At 37.0% G+C, this 21,708-nt stretch overlaps 1 protein-coding gene across 1 annotated transcript in view; it reads left to right on the top strand.

Annotated features, from left to right (window-relative positions):
* Nucleotides 1-574: 574 nt before the first annotated feature.
* lamb4 (laminin, beta 4) overlaps nucleotides 575-21,708 on the top strand; it is a 65,652-nt gene continuing 44,518 nt past the window's right edge. The window contains exons 1-11 of the mRNA XM_056451468.1: nucleotides 575-638; nucleotides 2,672-2,743; nucleotides 2,824-2,896; nucleotides 5,386-5,433; nucleotides 11,187-11,344; nucleotides 16,044-16,179; nucleotides 16,280-16,353; nucleotides 16,458-16,646; nucleotides 16,739-16,802; nucleotides 20,393-20,607; nucleotides 21,350-21,470. Of these exons, the coding sequence (XP_056307443.1) occupies nucleotides 5,394-5,433; nucleotides 11,187-11,344; nucleotides 16,044-16,179; nucleotides 16,280-16,353; nucleotides 16,458-16,646; nucleotides 16,739-16,802; nucleotides 20,393-20,607; nucleotides 21,350-21,470 (997 nt within the window). The 5' untranslated portion in view covers nucleotides 575-638; nucleotides 2,672-2,743; nucleotides 2,824-2,896; nucleotides 5,386-5,393. The remainder of the gene's footprint in view (nucleotides 639-2,671; nucleotides 2,744-2,823; nucleotides 2,897-5,385; nucleotides 5,434-11,186; nucleotides 11,345-16,043; nucleotides 16,180-16,279; nucleotides 16,354-16,457; nucleotides 16,647-16,738; nucleotides 16,803-20,392; nucleotides 20,608-21,349; nucleotides 21,471-21,708) is intronic.

The raw sequence follows: 21,708 nt of genomic DNA on the forward strand, positions 1-21,708 counted from the left end.
CTTTTCCAAACAAAACAAACAAATCATCAGATAGAATAAAGGAAATGGAATTAATCGCTTGTTAACCTGCGACAACGAATAGATAAAAAATACTTCATAAAACCAACCCAGTCTCATTCTGATTGCATACTCCTATATACATTTCTGGAGAGCACCAAATATGTTCCAGAAGCAATTTTTTTTTGTTGCAGTTTTTGTTTGCGCGAATCCACCAGAGGCTGCTGTGTACGCTTTTTCAGATCTCAAATTTATCTTGCGAGTGCCATTCGTACCTGCTGTTACTGCGTAAATCCCACTGTTGACTAACTGACTAACCGACTGACCAACCAACCCCTTCCCCTTCCCTAAACCCAACCAATAGTATTTTATAAAGCACTAATTGACCCGCCCATCCACTTCACAAAATCCAACCACAGTGTTTTGAAAAGCAATCCAGAAAAAGCCCCCTGATTTTTACCACGTTTTCAGATTTTACCACATTCTCACCCTGTTATTTACTTGTTTATTTTATTTTTTGGTTTCTGTTTTTGTCTTACCTGCTTTCTGGAAGCGTTCTTCATGGGACTCAAACCCTGTCATCGCGGTCAACTCTGCTCGGCATCTCATGTCCAGACAGAGGGGAAGCCGTCCACATGGAGGTAAGCGGTCAGTTGGTAATCGCAAAAAGCATCATACAGCGGCATCATACTGCCCCATAATGTTTGTTTTAAAGATGAAGTGCAGCCATACGGAGCTCTGACTACATAATCCGCGATCTCCAGAAATGCATGTAGGGCTACGTTTTCAGAATGAGCCAATGTTGCATAAAACCGCTGAGCAACCAAAGCTATAACACGGCAATTTGTAACTATTTTATTCAGTGGCTAATTTGTGAAGTTTATTTATAAATTAATTTCAAGAGGATCACGTGCTTATAATTGACCATGACTGGTCCCATATTCAAGAGTTCACACTTTGCTGATGATTGATTATACAGCTTGTTTGGCATGCTGTCCTGGGAGAGAGCTCTGAGCTCATAAGATCCTCAAGCCCGGGGTTCCCTCTCATTTGCAAGGCAAGAGGGGAGTTTGAGCTTAGGTAGATCTCGAGAATTCCCTTGCTGTAGTAGCTAATGAACAGATAGTGATTGCTCTTAAGAGATAACTACCTACTAGGAGCATGTCTATGGTGGTGATTTGGATTAGTCAATTAACTTAAGTTGCATGTTTTTGGACGGTGGGTGAAAACCGGGGAATCCGGAGGAAACCCACGTGAGCACATGGAGAACGTGTAATCTCCGCACAAAAACGTCGGCTGGCTTGGTAAGGACTAGAAACAGTGACGTTCTTGCTGTGAGGCAACAGTGCTAAACACTGGGCCACCGTGCCACCCATCTAGGAAAGGAGGAGGAGTAGGGGTGGAAGGGGGGAATTTTTCAAAATGAAGATGGCTTTTATAAGGAACTTAGGGTATCTTTAGTGACTTAGGAATCGTCTGATTGGTGAATCATAAATTGAATAATGCGGGACCTGCTGCAAGCAATCATATGCACGTGATCCTCTCGAAATTAGTTTATCAATAAACTTCACTTAGCCAACATGTGATTCACGAATCAGATGATTCTTAACTCACTGTAAATAATCAGTTTCTTACCTTAGTTGTCTTCGTCTTGAAGAATCCCCCCTTCTACCTTCTCTCTCTCCCTGTTTATAGATAGGGTGGCACGGTGGCTCAGTGATTAGCACTGTCACCTCACAGCAAGAAGGTCACTGTTTCAAGTCCTTTCTGGTCCAGTCGATGTTTCTGTGCGTAGTTTACATGTTCTCCCTGTGCTTGCGTGGGTTTCGCCCGGGTTCGGTTTCCACCTACAGTCCAAAGACATGCAACTTAAGTGAATTGACCAAACACAGTTGGCACCATAGATTAGCTCTAGTCAAGTTCCTTTCAATCAGAAGTTTATCTCTCCATAGCAATCCCTATAATCTGTAATAGGCCCTAACTAAACAAGGGGAGTTCTCGAGACCTACCAGAGCTCAAACTCCCCTCTTGCTCTTCAAATGGGAGGGAGCCCCGGGCTCTCTTAGGGCTCTCTCCCAGGACAGCATGCCAAACATGCTTTATTATCAATCATCAGCTTTAAACTCTTGAAGTATGAATTTGTACGATTTTATTTGGTCAACTTCGTATGATCTGCTCATCCCCAAATGATGGTGCATGGTGCCATGTCTCCTTTAAAAAATTGTATGATTTCTTGTGACTGAACTTATATGAATTTGTACAAACTAAACTGACAAAATGTAAAATAGTTATGCTCCCTCGTGAGATCAGGCTGGAACAACCCAAGGCCCTTGCCTCAATATTTTCTCTCAGGTAACATTTTTTTTCTCTCATTGATACTTCAGCCTGTTTATCACACCGTATAACATCCTCCCAAACATTGATGTCATTCTTCCAAAAAATGCATTCTTATTATTATCCACACCTAATAAAGCATCATCCTAACAAAGCATTTGATCTCGTGGCTGGTGCTTCTTCAGAGACGTGTGTCCTGTAATGAAGCTGCTCTTTTCTCTACACGACGAGCATAAATCAGCTCTCAATGCAACATAATCCTTTTTTTCTCCCTCACAGCCTTGGGGCTTTTCTTCTTCTACTACTTCGTCTTCTTCTTGTTTCTCTCTCTTTCACTCAGGTGTGTCTTTACAAGCTTCAGCTTTCAGTTATTACTGCAATCCAGGAGCCGAAGGAAACCCCTCAGCACTCTGTAAGTCTGCAGTTATTCAGCTGTGAGCATTAAAAATAACACAATCACATGGAAACTGTAAGTCTGCATTTCCCCTGTAGATTGTTGGACGGTGATGGAGCTTTGATTTCTTCGGTCGAGACTTCAACCGGTTTCGTCTTCAGATCTGCAGAGGTACGTGTGGAAAAGATTTGTCGTACTGATTTCATGATTAGTTTATTGTGGGTTTACAGAAGTGTTTTGTGCCAAATGGATAATCGTGCTTGGAGTAATTTTACAAAAATGATCTGTGGTTTATGTAATCAGATAACCGTGGCATTTTAATTTTCGATGTGTGTGTGTGCATTTTGTGTGTGTATCTATGTGGGTTTAGGGGTGGATTATGGTTTAGTTTTATGTTTGGAACTTTTATGTTTATAATTTCTCTATAGCATTGTAATTCAGTAACTTATTTGAGGTTAACTTTTTTTCACGTTGTAGTAATTTTAATCTGTCAATTAACTAATAGACCAATATTTTGTTTGGTTTATTGTATATTATCTCATGCATTATGCTTTTTTAAAAGAAAATCTGAATATTAATTGCATTAAAATGTATACTTTAGTGGGTGAAAAGGTGGCTTAGTGGTTAGAAGTATCACCTCACAGCAAGAAGGTCACTGGTTCGAGTCCCAGCTGGGCCAGTTGGCATTTCTGTGTGGAGTTTTGCATGTTCTCCCCATGTTGGTGTGGGTTTCATCCAAAATCCTCCCCAATCCAGAGACATGCGCTATAGGTGAATTGAATAAACTATATTGTCTGTAGTGTGTGAGTGTATATGGGTATTTCCCAGTACTGGGTTGCAGCTGGAAGGGCATATGCTGCATAAAACATATGCTGGAATAGTTGGCGGTTCATTCCACTGTGGTGACCTCTGAAATAGAGACTAAGCCGAAGGAAAATGAATTAAAGAATGTATAGTATACTACAAAAAATTAACAAGCTACAATTAGAATGAGTAAAAAAAGAAACTGAATGATTCAAATGAATGAAAATCTTTAGCGAGGGCAAATATTGAAGTTAAAATACTCACGGATGGTATACAAGATGCCTCACAAATTCGTAAAAGTGAAACTAAATTAAAAATATATTAATTTATTTTTAAAAATGATACAAAATATATAAGACAGAAATATTTGTAATTTATTTAAAGTATTAATATTATTATTAATTGGACAGTTTTCTATAAAGTTAGACTAGAGCATTGTGATGAATGATGTATGCTCTGTTCATTCACTCAGAGAGGTTCTTCTTACATTACTAGAGTTGATGGATGTCTTTTACAGTAGTGCCTCTTAAATGCTTTTGCTTCAGGACTAACTATTTATCATACTTATGGTAGCCAAAAATGTCCTTTAAAAATAACACTCATTCATGTATGCATTGCTTTGTTTGCTTGCTGTCTAACTGAACGAATTTACTGATATTTTATTTATTTTGCAGTTATTTATTATTGTCATTATTTATTAGTCATTATTATTTATTATTATTTATTATGCAGCCATTATGCAGTAGTTATAGTTGTAATGTTTTTCGTAGCTTGTCTTTTTTGTATTTGTAACTTGATCTTATTAAAACTGTAAAGTCAACAGTTGTGTAAAACGGGTACATAATATATAGTATATAATAAAAATAGAGTTAATATGAGAATTTTTATAAGTTATATAATTTTATTTGTTTATGGATATTCTTTTCTTTTGTTTCTTTTTCAAGAAAAACTCCATTATTGCACTCATTCACTACACAACCATTTCAAAGTTCAATTCTTTTTCAACACTAGACAAAAGTTTGTCGTCACTAATGTCAGCTAAGATCAAAAACACTTTAATTCTGATTGGCTGAATCGGCTGAATATTATTATTATTATTATTATTATTATTATTATTAATATTTATTTATTTATTTATTTATTATTATTATTATTATTATTATTTATTATTATTATTATTATTATTATTATAATTTTAAAGCTTCTTTAAAAATTTAAACTAACTAAAAATAACAAATATTATGATTTAAATAAAATGTTTTATTTGTTTGGCTGTTTGTTTACGATAGATGGACGATAGTTTGCTGTTTGTTCAATCTGCATATTTAAAATGATCTGAAACCACACAATTCTTGAGTTTTTGGGGACAACTCAATTGTTTTATGTTTAATCCACTTAAATTTGTAAAAACTAATAAGTTAACTTCATAAATAAATGAAGTCCTAAATAAGTAAATTAACTTGTCCCAGCACAAATCGATTGTGTGAAACCCAACATTTTTTACAGTGTAGATTGACTTTCTTTCTGACTTTCTTTCCTCTGTTGAACACAAAAGAAGATATTTAGAAGAAAGCTGGAACCTGTAACCATTGACTTCCATAGTATTTGTTTTTCTTACTATGGAAGTCAATAATTACAGGTTTCAAAATATCCTCTATTGTGTTTAAAAGAAGAAAGAAATCCATAAAGGTTTAGAACCACTTAAGTGTAAGTATATAGCGAGTAAATTATAATTTTTGGGTGAACTATCCCTTTAATTATTGCTCATGTATTCATTCATTCATTCATTCATTCATTCATTCATTCATTCATTCATTCATTCATTCGTTCTCCTGGTGCTCCTCTCTGTCCTGCAGGTCCAGTTATGCTGCTCCGTCTAGAGTCATCTGTGCTTCTGCTGCTCTGTAAGTTCGCTCATGTCTTTCACTTTGCTGGAAGCTGACAGTCAAATTACCCATCAGCCCAATCAGGGGAAACGTGTGATCACTTGCCACCCTTGGATTGTATTTTTTTTTCACCCACTTGTTGACACTTGAACACTTTGACAAGCGCAAGTTTTCTGTCCTTGCATATTTTTTCCATTTCTTTAGTTTTCATAGCAGAGCCAGTTTGAACAAATCTCTGTCACTTGAAGAAATTGTCCATGCTTGTTTTGGTTTTACATGCAGAATTTTGGCTTTGAAGTGTCCTGCTATTTATCCTGGAAATATACACTGCTTTTCCTACTTATGGAAATGTTTTTTGGGTAACACTTTAGTTTAGGTTACAATTCACGTTATTAACAAACCATTAACTAACATTACTAGCTTAATAAATTACTAAAAGTAGGGACAGACAGAATCTGCTGACATTTTTCACTATTTCTGCTGAGAATTTTGTAGAAAATCTGCGGGTTTGTGCAAAATTATTTTGGGAGTATCATAACTAAAAACCTATGTACAGTTGAAGTCAGAATTATTAGCCCCCTGTTTATTTTTTCCCCAATTTCTGTTTAACGAAGAGAAGATTTTTTTCAACACATTTCTAATCATAATAGTTTTAATAACTCATTTCTAATAACTGATTTATTTTATCTTTGCCATGATGACAGTAAATAATATTTGACTAGATATTTTTCAAGACACTTCTATACAGCTTAAAGTGACATTTAAAGGCTTAAATAGGTTAATTAGGGTAACTAGGCAGGTTAGGTTAATTAGGCAAGTTACTGTATAACGATGGTTTGTTCTGTAGACAATCGAAAAAAAATATAGCTTAAAGCGGCTAATAATATTGACCATAAAAAAATTAAAATCTGCTTTTATTCTAGCCGAAATAAAACAAATAAGACTTTCTCCAAAAGAAAAAATATTATCAGACATACTGTGAAAATTTCCTTGTCTGTTCAACATCATTTGGGGTTTATTTAAAGAAGACAAAAATTCAAAGGGGGCTAATAATTCTGAGTTCAACTGTATGTAATATACGTAATAAAAAATAATACCTTTTTAACTTTTATTGAATGTTTGGTAAACAAAACTTTCTCATATAATATATCTACTAAAAGACAGAAAATACTAATTTACAAACTGTATTGTAAATAAATTACATGAACATTTTCATTTATTCATTCATTCATTTTCTTTTCGGCTTAGTCCCTTTATTATTCGTGGTCGCCACAGCAGAATAAACTGCCAACTTATCCACTAAATGTTTTTCACGCAGTCGATGCCCTTCCAGCTGCAATCCATCTCTTGGAAACATCCATACACACTCATTCACATATAATTTAGCCTACCCAATTCACCTGTACCGCATGTCTTTGGACTGTGGGGGAAACCGGAACACCCAGAGGAAACCCACGCGAACGCAGGGAGAACATGCAAACTCCAAACAGAAATGCCAGCTGACCCAGCCGAGGCTCGAACCAGCGACCTTCTTGCTGTGGGGCGACAGCACTACCTACTGCGCCACTGCGTCGCCGTCAGTAATAATACTGAAATTAATTTAAAGCCTGAATAAAAATAAATTTACACACATTTACAGAAGTAAATAAATAGACTCAACGATGGGCAAAAAATCTGTGGATTTATGCAGAATTCTGCACACGCAGATTCCGTGTGGGCAAACTAATTAGCTGTTTATTAATAGTTAGAAGGTAGAAGTTGGGTTTAGGTTTTGGGTAAGAATAGGGATGCAGAATAAGATCATACTTTATAACTACTAATGAACAGTTGAACACTAGTTTTTTGAAAATATAAATTTATTCAGTTTTTATATTAATTTCAGTAATATTTTTTAATACTATGCAAATGTTTATATAATTGATTTACAATACAATAGTAAAGTAATATTTTCTGCCTTTTAGTACATATATTATATGAAAGGCTTTGTTTACCAAACATTCATTCATTTATTTTCCTTCGGCTTAGTCTCTGATTTATCTGAGGTTGCCACAGTGGAATGAACCACCAACTATTCCAACATATGTTTTATGCAGTGGATGCCCTCCCACCTGCAACCCAGTAGTGGGAAACATCCGTACACTCTCACACACACACTTATACACAATGGCCAGTTTCATCATTCATTCATTCGTTCATTCATTTTTTTTGGCATAGTCCCTTTATTAATCTGGGGTCGCCACAACGAAATGAACCACCAACCCTTCCTGCTGCAACTCATCACTGGAAAACATCCATACACACTCATCTACACACATACACTGTGGCCAATTTAGCCTACCCAATTCACCTGTTGCGCATGTCTTTGGACCTCTGGTGGAAACCGGAGCACCCGGAGGAAACCCACATGAACACAGGGTGAACATGCAAACTCCACACAGAAATGCCAACTGGCCCAGCCAGAACTTGAACCAGCGACCTTCTTGCTGTGAGGCGACAGTGACCCACTGAGCCACCGTGCTGCCCGTTTACCAAACAAATGGATCTAATTGGATTTGCATTGTAAAGCTAAAATTAAAAAGTGATTATTTTTTATTTAATGTGTTAAGCTTTTAGTTGTCATATTCTCAAACTTATTCCAAAATTCTGTGCAGAAATAGCAAACAAATCATCAGGAGATTCTGTCTGGCCCTGGATATTGGTTTGCATTTAAACAGCAAATGGGTTATTTCAAGAAGCTGAATTTTATGAGTTACCAGGGTATTTTGGTGTGCATGTAAACATCCTCAGTTAGCTAACATTTTAGCACTTATCTATCTCAACACTTAGCACTTCAGCACTCTTCACATAACATGGTCCATCAAGCTCAAGATATTTACTTGTCCTGAGACATAAAAAACACATCAGTAATACCCCCTTGTGGTATTTCTTAAAAGCTTTTACTTGTCTTAAAAAGGTGGTTTCTAAAAAGCGTTTCTAAATGGGACTACATCAGTAAATTCAATCATCTTGCTTCCACCGCTTTATGTTAATGATCACATTCTTGCAAATAATTCTCAAAGCTTTAAGGAAAATGTTTCTTTAAATATTCAAGCTAGAGTTTTTCTTTAAAAAGATACTCAGTTTATTTTGTCATTTATAAAGGGTTAGTTCACTCAGAAAATATGAAAAGTCTTTATTTACTCTCCCTCTATTTGCTTCAAACCTTTATGGGTGTCTTTTTTTCTATTAAACACAAAAGAAGATATTTTAAAGGATGTTAGAAACCTGTAACCATTGACTTCCATGATATTTGTTTTTCCTACTATGGAAACAGTTGCAGTTTTTCAGTTTTCTTTAAAATATAGGGCCCTATCATATTCCCGGCGCAATAAGGCGCAAGACATGTTTGCTGCGACGTGTTGCTTTTTTCAGACCTACGCAACCGTAATTTTCCCGTTTTCCGCCACGTTGTTTAAATAGCAAATCCATTTGCACCCCTTTGTGGACTCATGGGTGTGCTGGTCTATAGAAAAGCTGTGCTAACCTCCTAGGGCTTAGTGGCCACATACGTGGACAGCACATTTTAGCTCTTAAATGGCTATTTAAAAACTTAGAATTTTTTATATTTTGTTACAGACATACGGTGTCATCCTGCAACTCTTTTGTAGCATATGAAATGTCCCAAACCCTATTTTTAACTGTCCAAAATGGGGAAAAAATAGTTTTTACTCTCTGGTAGTTAAAGCAAGTTCCAAAAAAACGTTCTATGTTATTTATAAATAAAATAAATTCGGGAAAAAGTGTTTTATGTAAATTCGGACCACATATATGGACATCATTTTTCTCTAAAAGTACATCATATCAAAAGATGATACTTAGGTTTTTATTCTAATTAGGTTCCAATAAGCCCAAATAGCAAAGAGAAATAAAAAAAATGCACGTAAAAAAACACCTTGTGCCTTAAGAGGTTAAGGTGTATTGCTGGCCCTTTGCTATTTTGAGGAACTAAAATAGACTTTTGCAATAGACCAGCTGAAAGCAGGTCTAAAGTCCAGCGCAGAGCACGTTATAGTTGTGCAACTCGCTTACACATTGCTTAAAATACACAGGATGTAAAACAATACGCAAATATCTTTACAAATGAAAAAGTAGAATAAAAAGAATTAAAGGAATAAAATATTACAACAATTATTACTTTCTACCTAAATATAAAACCACTGCCTTCATGCCTTCTTCACCTCAGGTGTTTTTTTTTTTTGTTTATTCATGACAATATGCTTTTGTATAATGTTATTATTATTATTATTAGTATTTATTATGTATTTTTTTATTTTAGTTTTAATAAAAACAAGCTTATATTTGTCCACCTGTTTTGGATCATATGGGGCATAGGACATGTGTTTGGATTCATTCATTTATTCATTCATTTTCTTTTCGGCTGGTATTGTTTGCTGGTTTTTCTTTTTGCTGGTATGGCTTTTCGTCCTTTTATCAATCAGGGGTCACTACAGCGGAATGAACCACCAACTTATCCAGCATGTTTTACGCAGCAGATGCCCGTCCAGCCGCAACCCAACACTGGGAAACACCCACACACTCTTGCATTCACACACATACACTACGATTTAGCTTATTCAGTTCACCTATAGCGTATGTCTTTGAACTGTGGGGGAAACCCGGAGGAAACCCATTTGAACACGGGGAGAACATGCAAACTCCACATTGAAAAGATAACTGACCCAGCCAATGCTAGAACCAGCGATCTTCCTGCTGTGAGGCGATCGTGCTACCCACTGGGCCATCATGACGCCCATGTGTCTTTGGATATAACTCAGTTTTTTGACCACACTTCGTTATTATTGTTCATTTATTCGTTTGCTGGAAATTAGAACTGAATTTAGAAATAGTTTTGAAACAAATCTTTGCGCTTAACAAACGAAATTAATCATGTAGGCTTATGGATGTCTTCAGTGGAGTGTACAACACTGTTTCCTTCTCCGTGAAAGAAAAAAGAGAAAGAGAAAGTAAAGACCGAATGGAGGAGGCTCGTTCTTTATCCTCGCGCTGCAGATAGTCTGTATAACTGTTTTCTCGCTAGTGAAGTGTTTAGTTTTTCCACTTTCAAAGTCCACCATGTGAATAGCAAATGCGCCATGGCGTGACGCAACTGACTCTTAAAAGGAATAAGAGATGAGACTCTGATTGGTTTATTCTCAAAACACACCCATAACTCATTAAGAGAATAAGCACAACCCTGTTAGACCATTGCGCCGTGACCCAGATTGTATTTTTCCATCCTTAAAATAGCAAAAGTGGATTCGGTTACGCCCTTAATGCTTTTGCGCCTTGCGCTTTAGACTTTGCGCCTAGATCGTTAAAATAGAGCCCATAGTGCTCAACAGATTAAAGAAACACAAAGCTTTGGAGCGACTTGAGGGAGAGTAAATAGTGAGTACATTTATATTATTGAGTGAACTAGCCCTTTAAGGTGCAAAGAGAGGTCAACAGAGAGAACAGACACTGACTGTGCAGATTTCTTTCCTGTGATGACACATTTTTTGACAAAACACAGGAAGGCATGCCGACTCTGTTTTTTTTTACATAGCCAACAGGCTTTAGTTACATCATAGCCATAAATCATGATTTACTGCTGGCTAATTTAGAGGGAGGGGCATTCTCATTCGTGAAAGTGTTTGATTGGATGCAAGTTTATAGTACGGCATGAGTCATCAACTTTATTAATTGAGTTTTAACATTAATACTTGATCTCACTGAACGCTTGTTGTTTGTAGTGATTGCAGCTCCAGTTCGCCTCCAGGACGAATGTGTGGGGAATTCATGTTATCCTAACCTCGGTGACCTCATGGTGGGCCGTGCTGCTCAACTCACAGCTTCTTCAACCTGTGGTCTCCACAGACCACAAAATTATTGCATCCTGGGATATTTGGAGGTCAGTTGTCAAAAATCACAACACTTCAAGGAGTCCAGATGTCAGTGAGGGGCATGCGCTGTAAAAAATGTATGTCTTCAGAGTATTAAACCAGAAATGAAAGTAAATTCAAAGAGTTTCTTCCAGAACATAGCTCATTGGGTTTGCTGTGGAAGCCTTCCTTAGGTTTTGGCACTATACAGCTCATATACTTCAAGGATATAAATTCTGAAGTCCTTCAACTCTCAGGCAAACACATTTCCCTCAGGAATGCAAGTACAGTGAAGTTCGTTTTCTTAGACGTATTTGCATAACATCTTCCCAATCCTAGCTACCAAGAATACAGTTCCATCCTAAGACGGTCCCTTTTCAGCGCCCACAGAAAAGATAATTTTCTTTCCTTTTCACCGTGGATTGACAGCACTCTGGCCAACCCTTTGGGTAATACATACTACAGACAAGTTGTGATGTGCCTTCCTGAGCTGTTGTATAGGTCATTACCTCTTCTCTCCCACAAGACTAATTTATGCCTGTTTCCATATTCCCCTTTCCTCCCGCCCCAAACCCCCGGCCCTGTCTATACAGGTGATAAAGCTGGTATGTGGGTGTGTCGCATAGCACTTATTTTGTATATTTAGAGCACTTTTCAAGGCCTGAAGAGCCCACCACAGTGGCGTTTCCAATAACAGACTGTATAAATAAAAGGAAGCTGCAAATGCATTTCGAATGTTTTTTTAGGTGTTAAGATGAGTTTTAAGATTTCTTAGGTGTTAATATGAGCCATCCAAAATGACCGGCATACAAACAAGCACATTTTATGGGAAGGAGAGAGGTATGTCAAATTTAGCTTTTTAAAGGTTTTTTACTCTTATTATTACATATATTTGTTCATTAAAGTGTCAGGAACAATAAATTGAGCTTTCAAAGCTGTTAACTTGTTTCTAACCATCCTAATGTAATTAATGCAACCCAGGCTCATTCTGAGAACGTAGTCCCGTGGACGTTTCTAGAGACCGCGAAATACGTCCCGGGAGGCACGTATTTTTGCAGTTTTTGTTTTTGTGAATCCGCGAGAGGCCGCTGTGTGAGCATTTTCCACGTCTCAAACGTCTCTCACGAGTGCCTTTAGCACCCGCGCCATTCTCGCGTAAACCCACCAGAGGCTGCAGTCGAACGACCTTCCGCCTGTCTGCCTGGTTGACAGAATGATTGACTGTGCGATCAGCCAATCGGCTGACCTCCTCCTTCCCTAAACCCAACCAACGACGATTCTCAAAAGCCATCCAGAAAAAGAAAAAGCCCTCGTCTGATTTTTACCACATTTTCGGATTTTGACCACATTCTCACCCTGTGAACTTGTTCGCTTTATTTTTTGGATTTTTGTTTTTAGTTTCTTACCTGACTTCTGGAACCGCTCTTCCCCGGACTCGAACCCGGTCGTCGTTGTCGTGGTCAGCCCCTCTTTGCGCCTCAAGTCTGCCGACGTACACGAAGAGCTAACTGGACAAACTGGTTGAAAGCCAGAGGCGAGCGGACGGCCAGCAAGCGCCAAAAGGAAATGCATCACACCGCCCCGCAGCGTTCGCTTAAAAAAATGAAATGCAGCCATACGTACCCCCGGCTATGTATTTCGCGGTCTCCAGAAACGTCCACGGGACTACGTTTTCAGAATGAGCCCGAATGAGCCCGGGTTGCGTTAATGACTGCATGTTGTAGGGGGCAGAACTGAAGCAGAGAGGATTCTTTATAAAATAGTTGAGGGAGACTCTGACTTAGAGTCTGACAAGCAAAGAATTAGAGAGAATTACAAAGAATGACAATCAGTTTTACATTGTTTTAATGTTAAATTTGTTTTGGATTAACATCACTTCTTTTTTTATTTATTATTTTTTTTGAGTTCGGCTCTCTTTCAGACTAAACTGTTTCAGGAATTTCAATACAAAAGGAAAAAAATAGTTTTTGTTTAGTTTTTGTCACATTAATATTGGATTAATATCCCTTTATAGTGATATCCTGTAAAGTATTATTGTCTGAGTGGCGGTCATTTCGAACTAAAATGGTCCTGTGGTCCACTACAGTGGACATGCTGTAAAATAAAAAATAAAAACAAAAGGTAAAAGCCTGAAGAGCCCACCACAGTGGCGTTTCCAATAACAGACTGTATAAATAAAAGGAAGCTGCAATTGCATTTCGGACGGTTTCTTAGGTGTTAAGATGAGTTTAGTGATGCGATGGACAGCTCTTGTTCATGCATGCCCGCAACTAGAATATATTTCACTTCATTGTCTCTATATTCTGCCTTGCTTCACGAAATGCTTATGAATTTTTTCCAGGAGAGACTAATTACACAGAATAATACATAACTGCAGGAGCTTCTGCGTCTCCCTGATGAATGAAGATTTTAAAAGCAAAACTCACTCTGGAAAATTCTCTTTATTTGTTCATTTTCTTGTGTTGTTCCAAGTTACTTTCTTCTATGGAACATAAAAGGTGACGGCTTTTTGATGAACGTCCTGGTGGGTCTTTTCAGAATAGCGAAAGTGAATAAGGAGCATCTGGCAAGCTCCAAAGAAACCCTATAAAAATAGTCTATAAGACTTTATGCTCAGCATCAAAATCATTCATTGGCTGAATGTAAGTTGTTATTAGTTGAAAATCGAGCCATCAGCCATTATTCACTTCATCGAGGTCATGAAGTTGTCGGGTTCAGTCATTAAAGTCACTCTCTCAGTCACATACTTTACATGAATCAGTTCTGCTGACAAATCTCTCTATGGTTAATTTCCCATTTGCTTTCTTTGCTTTAGAAAGCATTAATCCCTAATGATATCTATGCTTCTATTTTCCCAAACATTTTGGTCTTGTGACTCAACTATGGCAAGCTAGCATCATTCGTTTTCTGCTGTCAGATCAGATATGTTGTCTGATAAAATAGCAAGCACCAATATTTCATTATGCATTTGGCTTTTACTGTTATTTTTATCAAAAGGGGCAAAAAAAAATTCATAAAAACATTGGCTTTTTAATTGGTTTAGTTAAACTTGAGCCATTACTGACTATTTAATTAAGACAGTCCATATGACTGACAACTGTGTAGGCTATTTGATTTGTTCTCAATCAATAATGAACACTCTTGAATGGTAGCTTTTCTTTCTATGACTCCCTTGGTTAGTCTACCTTTGATCAGGGAGTTTTCATGTATATAACAGATATATCCTCCTGAGATCCCGCTTATTGACTTGTGTCCTCTATAATGGACATTGTGTTTTCATGAATTTTCTTTGAATTTTTTGAGCTACTCTGTCAAGTCCTGTTGTACTGTGCAGAGGACATCCTGGGCTTTCTAGTGATCTGTCATTTGATTGGTTGGCATTCTAGGAACCACTTCTTACACTGCATCCAAAATGGCCGGCATACAAACAAGCACGTTTTATGGGAAGGAGAGAGGCATGTAAAATTTAGCTTTTTAAATGTTTTTTTTTACTATTATTATTAAATATTTATTTGTTCATTATAGTGTCAGGTAAAATAAATTTAGCTTTCAAAGCTGTTAACTTGTTTGTGTTTCAAAATATCATCCTTTTTTAAATGTCCACAAAAAAAAAAAGAAAAAAAAAATTCTTTGGGCCTCAGGAGGATATGAAACTGTCCTGAAAATAAGAGGGACATCTGGCCACTCTATTGGGGGCTAAACCAAAGCAACTTAAAATTCTGATTGTGCTAAAGACACCCCTAGCTCTTGTGTAGCGGCATTTTGAACACCAGCGAACCGAACACAATAGGGTATATGCAGAGCTAGTGTTTGTTCCCATACTGATAAACTTCCGGTGAGCGGTTATTGTGACTTTTTTCCATTTTATACGATTCCTTTTACAGCATCGATGTTGTAATGTAATTACAATACAATCAGTTAAATAGACTTTGGCATTCGTTTAGTTGCTCAAGCGTCAAACGAGACAAACACGCCATTTACTCGACATGTGCTTGTCAGGAGCGGCAGGCTAGCACAGAAGCTCTATTTAATATACAGGGGTAAAATAAATGATCATATTGATCGTACCCCCAGGCATGTAACAGCATGCAAAAGCAAAGTGTTTACTGGTGTCATGGTGCAAAAGAAATGACAGCCAATCAAGGGCCCCCTCCTTCTGTGGGCACTGAGGCTTCAAGAAATGTACTAGTCGCAGTTGAAATATATATGAGTAAAAATGTAATACTTGATCTTCTAATGATAGTTCTCCGTACAATGGCAAACAATACCAAAACCAAAGAATAAGCACTGGTAGGTGATGAATAAATACTAATACTAGTAACTAAAAAAATAAGCACTGGAGTAGTAGCAGGAAAAAAATTACCAGTATGTCCAGCCTGATCTCACAAGGAAACGTAACTATTTTATGTTTTGTCAGTTCAGTGGCTAATTCGTACAAATTCGCATTCGAAATTCGAGTTCAGTCGTACAAAATCTTACGATTTTAAAAAGGAGGCGTGGCACCCAACCTCACCCCTAAACTCAATTGTCAAATTGTATGACTGAGATCGTGCAAATTCAAATGAATTAGCCACTAAATCAAAAACTTATGAATTGCCATGAGATTGTGTTGGTATGTCTTATAAATTACATGTGAAGGTGGCCTGCCATAGACTACAAAAAAATCGAACTGGATGTCTTACATATTACCAATTGTTAAACACTACTGCTCTTTATTTCACAATTCAGAATGAGCGCAAATGCTTCACCTGTGACTCCAGGAGCCCCTACAATGACCACCACAATCCCAGCAGTCACCGCATAGAGAACATCATCACCACCTTCCAGCCCGAACGCAAGATGAAGTGGTGGCAGTCCGAGAACGGTGCGTTTCTCAAACTAACATCTCTGCATGAGCTTGAGGTCTCCTTTGTTGTTAAATTATGTCCGTATCCTTAATTTAAACTTCCTTTTAAAAATCACAGGTGTGCATGAAGTGAGCATTCAGCTGGATCTGGAAGCAATGTTTCAGTTTAGTCATCTAATACTGACTTTCAAGGTACATTCAGCGCTTCCTATCTGACAAATCTCATTCAAATTTTAATTACTTGGTGTTTCACATAGGATTGATGCAGGTGGTTGATAACAAATGCTCTCAAACAGAGTTTCCGGCCTGCTTCCATGTTTGTCGAGAGGTCAAAGGACTTTGGGAGAACCTGGAAGGTTTTTCGGTATTTCGCAGAGGACTGCGCCAACTCATTCCCTGGCATCTCTGAAGGACCAGCTCACAGTATTAATGACCTAGTCTGTGACAGTCGCTACTCCGGTGCAGAACCATCCACCGATGGAGAGGTACATTCACAAAAAATGCTAAAATAATCCAGCTTCTTTAGTTACTTGTTTACATTCAATTCAGCTTTATCCTTTCTCTACTTTTCATTCAGGTGGTGTTAAAAGCATTAGATCCCAGTTTTGACATCCATGATCCATACGACTCCACTATTCAAGGTTCATGTCTCCCTTAGGGTTTTTTTGTTTGTTTTAGAAATAGCACAGTGATTAAGATGTCAAGCCTAAAGGCATGTCCAATAAGCAAAAGACCTTGATATCTAAAAGATGAGCTCACAGTGAGCTAGAAAAAGTCACTGTGAAGAAAATTTACAGTGTTCAAACATGTTATAACGAGAGGCGTTTAAAGCACACAGAAAAACGGCATTTTTATGTGTTTATGTGAATGTGCTTTTGGACACACTGCAAAAAATGCTTTTCTTACTTAGATTTTTTGTCTTGTTTCTAGTCCAAATATCTAAAAATTCCTTAAAGAAGAATTTTATAGACAAGCTAAATATATATTCTTGTTTTAAGAAATAATATGCCAAAATTAAGTGAGTTTTTCCTTAAATCAAGCAAAATAATCTGCCAATGGGGTAAGAAAAATAATCTTACGTCAAAAGGGAAAACAAGATTATTTTGCTTACCCCATTGGCAAATTATTTTGCTTGATTTAAGGAAAAACTCACTTACTATTGGTATATTGTTTCTGAAAACAAGGCATTATGTTTTGCTTGTCGAGAAAAAGCTTCTTGATATAAGAATTTTTAGATATTTGGACTAGAAACAAGACAAAATATAAGTAAGAAATGTTTTTTTTTTTTTGCAGTGCAGGCATGCAAATACAATGACAGTGTTGTCATCTATACATGTTTTCTTTTCAAAATGCTACTGAAAAACTATTCAATATTTAGTACATTGTTGTGTGAACATGCTCTTAGTTTGGTCCTCTGGTTCTTGGCTGGGCTTAAAGGGATAGTTCACACGAAAATGTAATACTCGATCGACATTTATGCATCTTCCACTTTTTTCCAAACCTTTTTAAGTTTCTTTTTATCTTTTCTAACTTTAACAATAAAGAAGACTTTTTGAGGAATGTGAGAAACTGTTAGCCCTAAACTTTAGCCAACATCAGTTTTTTTTTCCTAAAATATGTATGTTATCATTTTCAACCTATTTCTAAATATCTGCTTTTTGTGTTTAACTAAAGAAAGAAACTCAAAGGTTTGTAACAAATGGAGGATGAGTAAATGATGACTGATTTGTCAGTTGACTGATCTATAAAGCAGGCACAGGATGTCAACATGACGTCAGATTGACGTTGTACCCCAACTAGGGTTGCTCAAAATAATCGATTAACAGTTAACCGAAAGGGTGCGTTTTTAACCGATTAATGGTATCATTTAAACAATTAAAAATATTATTGGTCACACTTTATTTTGATGGTCTGTTTGTTAAATTTAAGTTACATTGCATCTAAATTCCAACTAATTCTCATTAGATTATAAGTAGACTGTTAGGTTGGGGTTAGGGTTAGTGTAAGTTGACATGTACTTGCAAAGTGTCTTATAGTCAGTTAAATGTCTGTTGAAGGAGCAGTATCAATAGATGTTTAGCAGACAGTCTACTAATACTCAAATGGACCATCAAAATAAAGTGTTACCATATTATTTTATATATTTTTAAAGTTTGGCTGCATAAGGGGCCGAACCCAGTGAACTCTCTTTTTGCGTTGAGAGGGGCATCTTTTAAATGGTTAACTAACGCCCGCGAGTGTTTTGCGCACGGCTCGTCCCAGAGCAGCAGTGTTTGTGTTGTCAAGATGACTATGGTGAACATTTAAAGATGGAGGAGAGACTAGCGCTCGCTGTTTCAAGTTATCCAGAGCTGTATGACTTTACAAATCTTGAATATTACAATATTATTACATATTACAATTGTAACAACATAGACAGCCACACTCGCGCACAAACAATGCATCAATACCCAGCTGATTCAGTCGTTTCCTAGTGTCATAAAAAGAGCACCACGCTTCTTTTTTCTTGTCAAAGTTTTTGGAACGGAAAAGTGCGTTTGCTGTGATCGGCCCCTAAATGTGCAACTGCAACACATATTTGTTAACCTGCGGGATGGTAACGTGTAACCACACGTGCCTACGGACATATTTGCCAAAGAAGCAAAATGGAAGAAGAATATTGCTGTTTGATACAGACGAGTTGATGCCAAAACAGCGCTGATGCTGATAGCCTCCTGGATCTGCGTCATAAACACAACAAATAGGCTATAGCTTCCATTTTACAGCTTATAAAACATGTATGCAAATTAATGCAATAACATATTTAATCATATTAGTGATATTTGAGGTAGCCTGCTATTTTTATTTGATGGATATGATTGGAAAAAACAGCCTAGGCTGGTTCTTAAAAAGGATTCAGTCAGTGTTTTCGTTTTGTAATCTAAATTAGTAATTTGAGTGAATTTTTTAGGGCACACCTATTAATTGTATTATTTTATTTAGTTTATTCTGTTTTTCTATGCTGGTGGAAACACTGCAGGTGCGTGAAGATGCTCTGTTGCTATGTTCTGTTATTAATATGTTTGCATGTTAAAATAAATCAGTATTTTAAAATGCAATATTTAATGGGTCAGACACAAAATAGACATGTCAATTTTTTTTATTAATTAAATAATAATTTAATATTAATCTGACCAGTTAAAGGTTAGTATTCGATTAACAAGCGGCGGTCGTCGATTAGCAAAATTAACCGAATTGAGCATCCCTAACCACAACATAGTGGGATGCTGCATTTTATTTAGAAATGAAAATCGTGTTTGACGTCAGAACCCGACATCAAGCCGACGTTGGTGTCCATTGTTGGACAGACGTTGCATTTTGGTTATTTACCAATGCAACCTAAATACAACAAAATATTAACATCTAATCTGCTTGTTAAGTCGTGACGTATTAGTGACATATGAAATTCTGTTTCCAGGTTCAAGCCGCTACTTATTTGATTTGAGAAAATATTCGTTTTTGACCACTTTTAGTCATAGCGCACATTAAAATTAATTTTATATAAAATCATGATGTACACAACAGACTCTGGACTGCATCTCAGTGACCAATATTTTAAAAACGTACAAAAAAGTTCATCACTTTCTGGCCATCTGATATATAAAGTATTACATCACTTTGTAAATGTTTATTATTACCATTGGTTGAGTCTACCCATACAGTTTGATATGGCGCTTAGACCCAGAAGCCGCTTCACGTGACGTCACACTTAACAAGTAGATGATGTTACAGCTTGACGTTGTTTGGATGTTACCAATATGACATCTAGCAGATGTTGGATTTTGGTTGCCATACCTGATGAATGTATGTCAGTATTGAAGTCAATATGACGTTGGTTTATGATGTTGGCCTGACGTTAGATTTTGGTCACTTTCCAACACAACCTAAAATCAACAAAATATCAACGTCATTTCACGTCGTTATTGGCCATCAAAATAACATTGTCCTTAGATGCAGGCGACCTAATATTAACGTCTTATGACGTGTGTCTGGTGGAATCTCTTTAATGCATTTATGGGGTTGTAGTCTCATGCTATTACTAATTGCCCCTAGAGGCTATGAGCTGAAAATTTTAATATCCAATATTGATCATTATTCGAAATGTCTAGTATCCTCCCCAAAACAGCTACTGGACTGATATATTGTGCATCATGCTACAGAAGCAACATCGTGTTCTTCTTATAATCCTCAGAGCTGATCACGCTGACGAACCTGCGAGTAAACTTCACACGTTTGATCACCCTGGGTGACACATTGCTCACTCGACGGAAGAGGAACCCACAGGATAAGTACTATTATGCCCTCTATGAGATGGTGGTTCGGGGGAGCTGCTTCTGCAATGGCCACGCCAGTCAGTGCATTCCTGTGGACGGCACACGTGGAGATACATTTACTGAGCCTGGCATGGTGAGCTTACTCCTGCAAGAAAGTAAAATATTATATACCAGACCTCTGTTAATGAGATAGTCAACCTGAAAAAGAAATTGTACACCCCCAATTGTACTATTTCCTCACCATCAAAGTGGTTCTAAACCTTGATTTTCTTTCTTCTGTTAAAAAAACAACAACATATTTTGAAGAATGTTGGTAACCTGCATAGACATTGACCATGGTAGGAAAAAAGCCAGGAGATCAATGGCTACTGGGTTTCATTATTCTTCAAACTATCTTCTTTTATGTTCAACAGAAGTAATAAACTCAAACTGGTTAGGAACAAGTGAAAGGTGAGCACATGATGAAAGAATTTCAATTTTTAAATGAACTCTGAACTGCTTCTCATAGCAAATAAATTCAGTTTAATTCAGGCACTATTATCTCCTGAGGCAAGATAGCCTTATATTCAATGTATTTTCTTTTGATATTCAGAAGAGATCTTAATATCCAACACTTTGCAAAGATAATGAAAGTCATGAAAAGTCAGAGTCTATTATAAGCTTTTAAATCTTCCATATTATCGTCAGTTTGATTTACTCATGTGTCTCACTTGTGTCTATGATTTCTTTATTTCTCTCTATAGGGCAGTTAGCAATATTCACAACATGTTAAGCTTCAGTGTAGAAGAAAATGATTACAAAGACTTTTTTATTCCTAAAGTATGTCTTCTTTTCATGATTTTAATGATATTCATCTCTCGCTGTCTTTTTCCAAGGTGCATGGTAGATGTGTTTGTCAACACAACACTGCCGGGTACAACTGTGAGCGCTGTCAAGACTTTTACCATGACGCCCCCTGGAGGCCAGGTGGAAAACCAGACTCAGATGTTTGCAAAAGTAAGTAGCGCAGTGACTATTAATCGTTTTAACCACAAAAGGTCATTCAAATGACTTTTTATAAATATGATATAGATGATATTGTGCAAAATAAAAATAAACACACATTACCACACTTGACTTCACTATAAAAGTAACACTCAACAAGATGTTTCACTATGATAACTCACTTTGGCAGTATTCTCTAGGGCAGGGGTGTCAGACTCAGTTTCTGGAGGCGGGCCGCTGCCTCAGAGTT

Source organism: Danio aesculapii, chromosome 25 (genome assembly GCF_903798145.1).
Source record: "Danio aesculapii chromosome 25, fDanAes4.1, whole genome shotgun sequence".
NCBI classification, from domain to species: Eukaryota; Metazoa; Chordata; class Actinopteri; order Cypriniformes; family Danionidae; genus Danio; species Danio aesculapii.